Genomic DNA, 12,866 nt, shown 5'->3' with positions numbered 1-12,866 from the left:
TATATTTTATAATGTGAAGTTTAGAATGAACAAAATGTCTCTCTAACAACATACACCTCATAAACAGAGTATTGGGAGGAACATGTTACCAAAATAAAAGGAAGAAAAAAACAGAAAATAATGAACACGAGTATGTGCCCAAACAAAGCATGAACAAAGGAAACATGCTAGAGGCTCGTCAACCATCGGGGAAGCTGCGTCAGCCAGTCATGGAGACTCCATTGACAGCCTCTGTTCGGATAGTGGATTAGTAGCCAGTGGGGACTCAAGTCGCCAGATAAGATTGGTAGCGATGAACCCGTGTAACGCTGATAGCAATGCTCGTAGCAACACCACTTTTTTTGAGTGATACATGATCTAAACTCTAATCATCAGATGAGCTTAGCTCCTTTTTCCAGCATGAAAGAAGGAGAAAGGAGCAGAAGAGGTTTTAGATGTAGTCCTCCTAAGACTACCTCCATTAGAGGTTCTAATAAGAGATTCTAAGAAAAAAAATAAAAATAAATAAATGAAAAATGAAATAAAAGAACAGAATCGGTTCCTAATATAACCTTTTGGAACCGGTAAGCACCCTATATGTGTTCATTTCTTATTGGCTAAGACAAAAGGGGAAATTTTTTGTCTTCTCTCTCTCTTCCTCTTGGTTGCTGTTTTTTTTTTTTTTGAGAATCGTCGATGTTGCTCATGGTTTTGAGAAATCTCTACAAAATTTATTCAATTTCAGATTCTCTAAGAAGGAGGAGGAGGTAAAGGAACACATGGTTCAGTTGGCGGCGGCAGCGGAGAGGAGCAGGCGGATAATCGGAGATTACGGAGTGGGACGACAAATCGGGTCCAGTTCGTTTTCGGTGGTGTGGGAAGGGAGGCATCTTGTAGATGGAACTGTGGTTGCTATTAAGGAGGTATACATGGCTAGGCTTATAAAGAAGTTGTAAGATAGTCTCATGTCGGAGATTTTCATCTTGAGGAAGATCAATCACCCCAACATCATCCGCTTCATCGACATGATCGAGGTCTGTCTTCTTTTGCTCTTCTTGACATGATTGAGGAGGTTGTTAGATCGTATAAAGCTCCCATCTTTGAGCTTCGTTTGTTTCTTAATTTTTTTCCTTTTGGTTGGAGTTATAAAAAAGGTCTAAACTTTGTGATTGGCACTTTTAAACCCCACAGAAGGTGTAGGCTGATGATAGTTTTTGTACTGTAAATGGTCATTGCTTAGTATGGGAATGACCCGTGTTGAATTCAGATGCTAAGCATTTTCTTGAACTCCATAGACCATGTAGGAGGAGGGTGATGATTTTGTATTGGAAATTGTAAATGCTCTGAGTGTGGATGGGTTTGATTGCTAAAGGATGGTTTTCTGTTTTGTGACATTTGATGATGTAGGAACCAGGGAAAATAGCATCAAAGCATTGTTAATGAATTCTGTTCATCAGACACTTGCTTCTTTCTTTCACTACGGTGTCCACTCTTTTTCATATGGCAAGTTAGTTTATGTGATTGATTTGAAAATTATTGTGTGCAATCTGTGTATAATATGACTATCTGTGAAGCTATACAGGTAAAAAATGATTCATTTATAGCTCGTGCTTGTTCATTGCGGATGAGAAAAAAGCAACAGAAAATTGATTTGTGTATTTTCTATGATGATATCAAAACAGAGGATTGGAAATGGGTTGGATCTTACCTCAAAGGAAGACTCAGACAACTGAAAGAAAAACATGAAAGTAAACCTCTATGTCTCTTATCTCTCACATGCTCTCTCTCGTTTATAACATTATGTTTATGGATATGGTTTCTTCTCTAATGTAGTTGTTATATTAATTTAAATGAAAGGTTTGTTGGTTGGTTTTGAATTTTCTCTACTTCTAAATTTTATGGAATCCAATAATTTGTAAGTTTTGTAAAATTTAAATTCAATAATTCAACTTTTAAAATTTTTTAAAAAAATCTAAGAATTTCAAAGGGGTTCTGCCATTGGACCATAACAAATTTAATTACATTGCAAGGGGTTCTAAAGTTCACCAATTACAAAATTTATAATTAAACTAGTTATTAGAACTCATCATGGGTTCTTACCATTGGAGATGGTCTAAATCGAAAGGTTATATTGCAAACTTTGGAAATCATAAAAATCCAACGGTTAAACAACAACCACATAAATTGAAAATCGGTAGACTACAAATTATCCCCAGAGACTTTAACCCAAACAAAACTTTTTTTTATAGAAATAAAATCAAATAAATAATCACAGCCACATCAATAAATACTAGATAAAAACTGAATTAGGAATCAATCCAACTAAGGACTTGACATAAACCACAAAAGTAAGGGACCGAAGACGGGTTGAGCATATGCTTCTCATTTCACCCTTGATCCATCATGTCATTCAGCCGGCAGACTATGAGCTTCCTTCAAAACAACCACAAACCCGTTTGAATAGAAGAGCCATAGTCATTTTTAGCCAAGTTTCCAATGACAAACGGCGATAAGATTTATAGTAACTCTTATAAATCAGAAATAAAAGATGTTTTATTATCAGTTTTTGTTAGCATCATTTAGTCATACGAACTTTGGGCTATGCATGTCGTATTTTCTAATTAAGCTAATAATATTGGGTAGGATTGTCATCATTTAGTCCCGATCTGTTCTCCCTCCACCCTTCGTCAGGTCCCGATTTTTTCTTTCATCTGTCCGTCTTTTGGTCAGAGGCGGGCAACAACCTCTTGTTTCTCCTCCAGGAGCAGAGATTCGTGGTTTGACAGCATGGTGGTCCATGTAGTTGTTGTGCAGACTGTGAAACCATCGGATTCTTGGGTTACTAAGGTGAAATCGGCCTTCCAACGTTTGGTTAGAGTGGCTTCACCGTTTGTCTCTCTTGATGGAATCCCGTCTATCAAAGCTCTGGACACAAAAACTCTCGTTTCTTCTACAGTTTGGAAAAATCATTTGGTGGCCTTTTTCATGGTCGACCTCCATCTCCAGCAAAAATCTTCACTGGTCTAAATCATATATGGGGGAAGAATGGAAACATTTCAGTTAAGCAACATTCTCAGCCGTCGTGTTTGATTTTTATTCCTTGCATAGTTACTCGTCAAATGACGTGGGTTTCTAGCATTCAGGCGATGGTTCTTTCGCAGCTATGATTTGGCATCCTTCAATTAAATTATCTGAGATGAAGCTTGTTCATGCTCCGGTATGGGTACTCTTCAAAAAAATCCATTTGAATTGTGGTATATTCTCAGTTTTAGCACTATGGCTTCGGCGATGGGATTTCCGGTGCACTCCGAGTATCCCGGATTGAAGTCATATACGATTGGAGTAGCAATCTAGGATTTTTCTGAAAGAGCTGTAGAGAAAGTAACCGAGAAGAACCGATGTGTTACTAAGCTTAGGCCGGCAACGAAGAAACTTGCAAAGTACGAAAAGGCCCTGGGGGCTTCTACGGCTACGGCGGTGAAGTTGGTTGCCAAAAAGGATGAACTTGCACCGACTCTGAATATTGAACAAGCCCGTCTGAGAAAAACCCGGGAGAAGGAGGTCGCTTTGGCAAAACAATACATTTAAGCCGAAATGAGATCAAAATTGGTAGCTTGTTTTCGGAAAGCTTCGCGTGTACATGGCCAATCAACAAGTTGTGCACCAAAAAAAATCTCCTTCTTAGTTGATGCGGCCATCAGATCAGCAACTGAACCAGAGGTCAACTCAAAGCCCTACTCAACCAGCCAAGGCGCCAGCCAGGACATACGTGCACTAAAAACGCCATATCTTACAAACCAAGAGGGTTTAAATGACGAGGCTAATTTTTATGGATTCTAAATTCAAGAAGGAGTCCAGACCAATTGGAATCGGACCAGAATATTCACGGAGAAAGAAGTTATGAATTTTACAAGTCAGAGTTTTCTCAGCCCGTCCATCTGCGAGTACCCGATTTTAGAAGAAGATTCAAGCCCAATGAAGAATCGGCCTGAATTAAATCCCATCATAGGAGTCAAGAGAAGTTTATCATCTTTCCAGAAAGCCCAAGATCAGGAGAAATGGCCACAGAATTATGAAGTTATGATCCAATCACCAAAACCGGCCAAACCAGTTCTGCACTTGCCTCAATTGGAAGCTAGCCGGTTCAATCAGCTTCAAACCAGAAATTGGCGACCAGGAGATCAATCTATACATTCAGGAAGTATATCCAGAGATCCAGAAGAGTTCTACAAGTTCATACCATGCACCAGCAACCATTGGATCAGGAAGATCCTCATTTACTCAAACCTGTCTTATTTGGAGCAAACCAACATTAATGTCCAACAGCTCTTTTCTCTTCAGATCAGGCACGACATCAGTACCTATCAAGCACCCAGGAATATCCCAAGGAATCTCTTTTATCCCCTTAAACCGTCCAGGTTCAAGAAGAATCAAGTTTATCATTTGGAGCCAAAATCCCATAAAATGCTCCAACGGCTAGTTTCCGATTTTTGTTAGTTTGCTTGATTTGTTTCCTTTCTTTTCTTCTTATGAACGTTAGACTTAGTTTCCAGAGCATTATATAAGCTCTTAGATAGTCATTGTAAAGAACACCCTCAATCACCAAGTTAATAAAAAGTTTATTCAGTTTTTATCAAAGATAGTTCTTTGTATAAAATATCGGTATTTAGGATTTAAAGAGAGATTCTTTGTTGTCCAAATAAATAAGCTCAGTACACATATTGAGAGAGTCAATCACATCGTCCCACCATTCCATCCGATTGAGAGATTCAATCAAAACCTCCTCCGCTAATCCACTTCAATCCATCTTTTGATCAAGCTGAGAGTGATACACATCCAGCAGCTTGATTCCGCCAAATCTATCATTTTTCTTTGTTTATTTATCTTAGTTTATTCTTCATAACATTCGTATCTCATTCATATTTCATTTGTTTCAGGTTTTACAATCGATTTCAGACCATATCGACCAACCGGTCACATCTTTGGTTGATCCGATTTGAACCTCGAACAACCATTTGGGCGACCCAGCTTCCAGCCTGTAACATTAGTTAGGCTCGAGGTACGAAAAAATTCCTTGAGATGATTACTAAGGGCCTTGGAGTTTAGAAGGAGGTGATGGACCAACTGAGTCGAGATGGAGCCAAATATGATAAGGAATATGAGGAGATGGAGGTTGATGATCTTGAAGATGGTGATTCGCTTTATCTCCTTTATCACGTACTATGATTGTAGAGGTTCCAACTCAGACTCGTGCTAGTACCGATCAGCAAATCAGATTAAAGTTGGCTCAAACCGAGGATCTTCAAGAAAAGACTATGGTCGAAGACCTAGTTCAGGAAGTCAACGATTACCAAGGTATCGACCAGTCTATTGAGAAAAGGATTGACCAAAGATATTAGCAGTTTAACTTCCTTGTAATGATTTATGTCTTTTTTCGTTGTAATGGTGTTTTAGTCCGCTTGAACGTTTTATTGACTTTAATACATTTGTTTATGCGATAAATAATCTGTTTTTAGATTATATCTCAAAAACATAGGAAAAAGTGATAGTATATGGCTATAAATGTCAACTAAGTGCCCATAAACAATATTGTTGAAATCTCCTAAAACCACTCTTGGATACCTTCGGTATAATCCATTCTAAGCAAATTTATCATTCTACTCCATTGCCTTTGATGAATGGTCCGGTTTGGATGCCCATAAATACAGTTAAGAATATACATCATCAATATATACATTAGTGTGATAAAATGGAGGAAAGAATGGAAAACTATACTTCACAGTATCCCGCTAAAAAATAGCTAAATCTCCATTTAAATCATTTAGGGAGACAACAAAAATGTGAGGAAAGTGAAGTTCTTCTCCTAATTTAGCAACACAACTATCTTGATTCTTAGTTTCTACGAAGAATATGATATTGATATTTGATACTACTATTTTTAAACAAGATTTATGACAAAAAGTAACTAATCAGAATCATTATTCTTACTGGCGTCATCTTAGTTCACGCAGCTCGAAGAAACCCTATGTTTTAAGAATAAAGTAACATTTCGACAAAAAAAATAAAATAAAGTAATTCATTAAATAACTGAAGTGAAACAGTGATCATGTGTATACATACACTCGATGAAGTTATAAACTGGATTAAAATGAGACAGTTTGGTGACAAATCATTGATTAGCATCATTAACTTTCCGTTTCTACGATAAGGACAAAAAACATAAGGGAAAAAAAAATATGCTTCACCAACATTATTTTCGAACAATTCAAGGGCATACGAGATCCAAGAGCTTCATCTAATCATCTACATGTATAGTTACAATTAAATACAAAACTGACACAACTACACAATTTTAATTTCAAAGGATCATAAATCTTTATATCATCAAATTTTCTTATATATAATTTACCTTCATTTCCTATATAGTATAAATATAAAAGTAATGAAGACAATCAAGTTCATATATGTACTTTGCTTTCACTAAATAAACCGCTATATGACATAACTAAGAAAAAACGGGATGAAACAGATTAAATGCGAAGGTTAATTTAATTCATAAGACATAACAAAAACGATCATTGATCACGACTATAAGATACAAGGATCTGACTAAGAGAGCACGCCCTAAGAGCATTTTCAACTCATCTTTATAATAGAAATTTCTAACATAGAAGAAAAAATAGAAGTAAGTTTTTGCTCTAATGTGTTTCTCTATAATAGAGGCAAATATAGCAATCTTCTATTATAGAGGAACATATTGGAATAAAAACTTTATCTCTATTTTTTTCTCTAATTTAAAGATCTCTATATAAAAATGGGCTGGAAATAGTCTAACATGTGTCGTTTACATGATTTAGCAAAGCATTATTAGATTGTAATATGCCTAGGATGTTATATAGGGGTTTTAAGCCCAACCCTATTCTAGCACTAACCTATACTTTTACTCTTAATAGTTTATACATGAATGGGCTAAGCCACAGTTAACTTATTTCATAATATTTTAAAAATACAAATAAACAATATTAACTTGTGAGTTAGATAAATATAGTAATTTTACAGTTTTGGTGGGAAATTTCGTTTTAGTTGGAAAATTTATTTTTGTGATTTTGGTGGAAATTTTGATAACACAATTTTGTGGTTTTGACGGAAAAAATTTAATTTTGCGGTTTTGGTGGAAAATGATTTTATGGTTTAATATAAAATTTTGATTTGGAAGGAAAGCAATATTTTGCATTTTGTCGAAAAAAATCGATTTTACAGTTTTGGTGAAAAAACTAGGTTTTTGTTGTTTTGGCAAAAACTGAAGTTTTGCAGTTCTGGGGTGAAAATTTGATTTTATGGTTTTGCGTAGAAAACTCTGTTTTGAATAATTAAACAAATTTAAAATTTTATTATGCATAAAAATATTATATAAAATGGTATGAAGCAAAATCAATAGGCTAAAAACTTAACTCTGTACAGCTCATGGACTAGTTATGTTTAGTCCTATTTTTGCCGTGTCTCAAAAATCAGGGTTAGGGTTAAAAAAATTGATACATGGTTAAGAGTTAAGATTAACCATGTTAGGTTAGCCCATTTTAACATAACGAAATGTGCCTATAATGAATAAAATCATGTGATGCATGATCTCGTTGAAATACATATCTGCCGTTTGTTTCATGCCTCCGGATCTTTTTGAAGTTCTTATTTGTAAATACTATATCTATTGAAATAGACTCCAGGTTCATAGTAATAAAAGTTTAACGTCTTACATTAAAAAGAAAAGGAGAAAAACGCACTCAATGAAAGCTTAACCGGGAGAGACGATATTAGTAATTACAAATAACTAAATTAACTACGTACGAGATATACCATTATTAGATGATTATTATTGCATCATTAGTCAGCAGCGAAACATAAGAGAGAGAGATAAAGATGGCGAAAGGGAGTTTAATCCGGTGAGACGCCTGCGTAGGAGTTTAAACATAACTTGAGAGAAGCACAAGAGCCTCTACCATAATAATCACGACCGTCCGATTGTCCGTACTTCAAAAAGGCACCACCACCGCCGTTGATGTTATCCTCACAGTGCATAGGGAAGAGAGAAAGTGTACGTCTATGTTCCAGATAAGCATCGCCACCATATTCTTCTTCTTCATGATCTTCCAGTCCAGACAGAGGCTTTGGTCTATCGAAGAAGTTGTAAGCTGGAGCTGAGTAATGATGATTATGATCCATGTTTGTCCATCCTCCACTTACGTTGTTGTAGCTCACTGAATAGTCGTGTTCCTTCACCAAAAAGTCCAGTTTCATTAAATGTAAATAGAATTTATATATTCAGATATGCAGGATATTTTTGAATTAAATGACTTAAAACAGTTTCAGACGCACCGTAGATCCATAGAGATGGCTACTCATGTAGCCATTAGAAGAAGCATTAAGAGCACCATATTCAGTGCCTGAACTTGCATGATTTAAATTCCCTTCAAACAGATACATATACGGTTTTGTAAGAATAAATTAATATGTATGTGTATATGTTTCCACACCGTCTACTTAATATGTAGAGAAATTGGAAAAACATAAAATAAGCTATTTTCTACAAAACTCAGATCCCTAATATTTTTATCAATCGCAACACGTGAAGCTAGTTTCCATGACACAACAAAGAAACCGTTCTCCAGATCAAATCTGGTTTTCCCAAATCAAGATCCATAACTTCACACATACGTCATTTATATAACATATATCTATCAAAAGTATACAGATATCTATCAAAATATATCACATATACATGAAAATCTTTTTTGGTTTAGTTTTTTTTTACGGCTGGTTTAGGTTCTTATTCTTCTTTGTTTTGCTATCTACATGTAATAGCTCGGGTGTAAATTTATCTACACTTGAAAAATCATCTGAATAAATTCATTGAGAAACAACATTTCAAGAATTTTGTAATAAACTTTATGTATACGTAATTACATATACATATGTATCATGACTCATATTTACATATATGTAACATGTAAATCTTTTAGGTTCCTGCATTTTATTTGCTTATTCATATAATAGCTAGTGGTGTAAATGATTCATAGTAGTGTAAACTGAAAAGACATCAAAGTCAGAAAAAAAATAACACATAGATAAAGAAATTAGTCACCGTTATGAAAGTTGGGATAAGATATGTTCTGATGAAGGAGATGATTTTCTTGGTCAAGCTTAATATTGACCGAAGCAGGCCTATGCATGGTAACACCATGATGATGGTGCTGAAGAAGAGGATGATGGTTATGATGATAATGGTCGTTGGCCATCATAACCGAGTTGGGGGATGAAGTTGTTGGTGTGGTCATGGTTGTGCCGTTGAATCTCTTCTTCTGTCGCTCACGAGCCTTATGGTTCTGGAACCAGTAAAAGACGTTCTTACCCTCGATCTTTCCGTACTGTCTCAGCCGTGCAGAGATCTTCTGGATCTGGTCGGCTGTTGGTGACCGAACTCCGCTGTTGTAGTAGAGATCTTTGAGGATTCTGATCTGCTCCGTCGTTGGTGTCCATCTTGTGCTCGTTTGGCGACATGGGTAACAACCAGAGCCGGACTTATTGTTGTTACCGCTCTCTTGGTCGGTTTGTTGATGGTGATGGTGATGATGTTGCGGTTGCTCCATTTCAAGATCAAGATGAAGAATAGATCGGAAGAAGACAGTGATCTAGAGAGAGAGAGTGAATTTTTACTTTAGCAAGAAAAGAACTTAAGCAAAAGAGATTTTAGGTTTTGTATGTGGGGGAGATATAGAAAATAGTGTGGAAGGTGTTGAGTTATATATACACAGATGGGGACCCAGTAGAAGCTCTGCAAAATTTGGAAAACCAGTTATTCGATATTATTCTTTTAAGCTTGAAGATTTGATTTCTCACACTAAAATCAGTTATTCAAGTATTAATATGGTATAATGAAAAATTGGTGACTATATAAGATTTTCTATCACTAACATATATGACCTAGAAATTTTTGTATATGTAAGAAAAAAAGTGTGATACAAAAGTGAGTAGATGACAGAATATGTTCATTTGGATTAAAGTTCGAATAAAATTTTATATTTAGAAGGAAGATTGTTTAATAAATAGTTTTTTTTATTTACTAAACATTACTTTGATCATCATGATCAGAGTTAATTACTTAGTACTATTAAGCAGGATAAGCTGAAGGTGTGTAGTTAGAATTTTGTATTTTCTCGTATTATTTGTAAGGAATTAATTATATTATTTATATAATAAAAGAACTGGAACTACTCTTGGGGAATTTAATTGATTTAGTGAAAATAAATGCTTGTTTTATAAATATTGTAGGGATCGAATCAGAGGATATCTGGTGGAGAAGGATTGAAAGGGACAAAGAAGTTAGAAATAAACATGAAAAAGGAAAGGGACAAGTGAGGAAATTAGAAAGGTAAGGGCATCATCGGTATTTACATAGACGAAAAACAAACTCAATTCTTTCTTTTTTTCAATGTCTCTGCCTCTTCTAATTATTACTTCACCAGCTTTAAGTGTTATGTATCTATTGTATACGTATGAAAGATTTTTTCCCATACAAACACATTTAAATAAACAAAAGTTATCGTAGGAAGGGACGATTTTTAATTTTATTTTTGAGTATGAATGATAAAGTGATGAATTCTGTTTGATAATTCGTTAGGGTAGTTATTTCTCCACTGTTTAAGTTTGATCGTGTCTCCATATATGGTCATGATAACAAGCAAAATTTCGAGCTTTAATTTCTTACTACGTTTGAAGAAGAGTTTTGTTATTTAAAAAAAAAAGTTGTTTTTTTTGCTGTGAAACTTTAAATATGAAGTTTTTAGTAGTAAAATTTCAAATATAGAATGTCACTATTTAAAATTTCAGATTTGAAGTTTCAAATTTTTATTTGCATTTGATCCTTACAATTACATATTATATTTATGATTCTTAAATATTTTGTCGTTTTATATTCTTAATCCTTAACAAATTTATAACTCATAAATATTTCAAATTTGCTTTTATAAATTTAAATTTTACATATAAAATTAAATTAAAATTTTAAAATAATATTTAAAAATCATAAATGTAATAATTAATCATAATTAATCATAAAACTATATTTAGAAAAAAATATTACAAAAGAAACTTAACAAACACAATAATTAATCATATGTAGGAGTATTAATAAAATAGTTTTATAGAAAAATGTGATATTTTACTTGTATATATTTAACTATATATGTATTTCTATATAAAATTTATTTTTAGTGTAACTATTAATCAATATTGCTATAATTTTTTTTATATGTGCTATTTATTTATTTATAAAGTTTTATGAATTTAAATTAATTATGATAAATATAATGACCATAGTATTAAATATAAATATTTTTGAAATTAAGTTTGAAGTTTTGATTTTGGAGAAGACTATCTTTAAACCTCAAATATGAAGTTTTGCAAATTTTAAAATAGAGTGTTGTTTTGGAGATGCTCTTAGTCTAGCGGTTTGACTAAAAAATCATTAATAATCCTACATTAGAATGCAGAGGGTTCAAACCCTAAAAAAACAAAATTATGTATATTATGGAAAAAAAATTATAAGACATCTTAGCATGGTGCAAAGAGTATTGTTTGGCGTGGATGTTAAAGGTCGGCTAAGGATGGTATAGTCAGACGTGAATTTTCATAGGATAGATATTTTTATATATTGTTATATCATAATTAACTAGAAGCTAAAAAAAGAGTTTTGTTTTTCAGACTTAATCACAGATCTTCGATTTTTTTTAAAAAAAAATGAATGATTAAAGATCAAGATTATATAATGATCAATGACAACCATCATGTGAACAATTAACGAAATCACCATAGTGAAAATAGTTGTTTTGTACAAAATGTAAAACAAACATATCAATACATAATAGCTATACTAATGGTTGTATATGTACCGCTGATCTTTTCAATAGATTATTATCTATCAAATATAGTGTGTAGGACAAAGTGTGACTGATGTAGTTATGAAAATGTTAAGTATTCCATCCCCCGTAGTAATTCAAGCATACACTATATCAACAACTTATATTTTTCGTTAAAGTTTCAAGAGATTTGTTTCAGTATAGGTTGTTCGTTAATGAATATGACCTTTTCAATACCCAACTCTCATACAATCTCATTGTTCTACCAAATAGCAATTTGATTATAAAAGATACTGGGAGATTTGAACCAAAAAAAAAAGATACTGGGAGTTTTTTTCGTTAAGTAAAAGTTGACGAATTATTCAATTTTCATATGAGCTAAAAGTTCTATGGGAAACGGGATCTAAAGTCTAAAGATACGGTCGACTAGAATTCGCTCATATAAAATTAAAATTTAGAAATCGGATCTCAAAAGTTGCTAGGCTAGATATATAGTATAGTTGTTGTTTGTACAGATCCCATGATTTCTCGGATTCATGAGCAATATACAGAACGTGCAAAGAAATACCATGAACAACCAAACTGTTAGACCAGTTAAATAACTATTACTTTGAAAATGAGATTGTATATCGAAGTTTTAGAATCTTTTAGGGAGTTGCCCAACCAAACTAATTGATCCTACATAAACCCGGTTTATGAAAAATTCCGCTCCTTTCTGTTTGAGTAGTTAAATTTATATTGTGGACTAATGAGATACATCATACATTATAAGTCACGACTAATCATGTATTATAGTGACATTTTGCAAGATATTTGCAGAAATTACAAACATATTTTAACAGTCACTTAAAACGAGTTTTATACGATTTCTGAACTTTCTTACGAATAATTAAACAGTTCACCGAACTATGCAATATACTAAGTTATTAACTCTATATGGATTGTGAATATCAAGTTGAAAATGTTGTTATTAATAAT

General features: G+C 33.6%; 1 protein-coding gene and 1 long non-coding RNA gene across 2 annotated transcripts; one reads left to right on the top strand and one right to left on the bottom strand.

Annotated features, from left to right (window-relative positions):
- Nucleotides 1-618: 618 nt before the first annotated feature.
- Nucleotides 619-1,851, top strand: LOC106316913. The gene is made up of 2 exons (XR_001265005.1): nt 619-1,013; nt 1,387-1,851. It is a non-coding gene; the product is annotated as an uncharacterized LOC106316913 (long non-coding RNA).
- Nucleotides 1,852-7,711: 5,860 nt separating this feature from the next.
- LOC106317050 (protein WUSCHEL-like) lies at nt 7,712-9,726 on the bottom strand. Its single transcript, XM_013754911.1, has 3 exons — nt 9,116-9,726; nt 8,350-8,441; nt 7,712-8,247 (listed from the first exon to the last, which is right to left on the bottom strand). Exons 1-3 carry the CDS (start codon nt 9,618-9,620, stop codon nt 7,909-7,911), a joined length of 936 nt encoding a protein of 311 aa, XP_013610365.1. The 5' UTR covers nt 9,621-9,726; the 3' UTR covers nt 7,712-7,908.
- Nucleotides 9,727-12,866: the final 3,140 nt, after the last annotated feature.

Source organism: Brassica oleracea, chromosome C9 (genome assembly GCF_000695525.1).
Source record: "Brassica oleracea var. oleracea cultivar TO1000 chromosome C9, BOL, whole genome shotgun sequence".
In the NCBI taxonomy this organism is placed as follows: Eukaryota; Viridiplantae; Streptophyta; class Magnoliopsida; order Brassicales; family Brassicaceae; genus Brassica; species Brassica oleracea.
The sequence above is the reverse complement of the archived record's forward strand: the minus strand, read 5'-3'. Positions and strand labels throughout refer to the sequence as shown.

Excerpts from the sequence above, each read along its gene's own strand:
- LOC106317050 (XM_013754911.1), bottom strand. The coding sequence starts at position 9,620 with ATGGAGCAACCGCAACATCATCACCATCACCATCAACAAACCGACCAA. Across the intron at positions 8,442-9,115 it reads TTATCCCAACTTTCATAACG|GGAATTTAAATCATGCAAGT; the intron begins GTGACTAATTTC and ends ATCTGTTTGAAG. Across the intron at positions 8,248-8,349 it reads GCCATCTCTATGGATCTACG|GAACACGACTATTCAGTGAG; the intron begins GTGCGTCTGAAA and ends TTTTTGGTGAAG.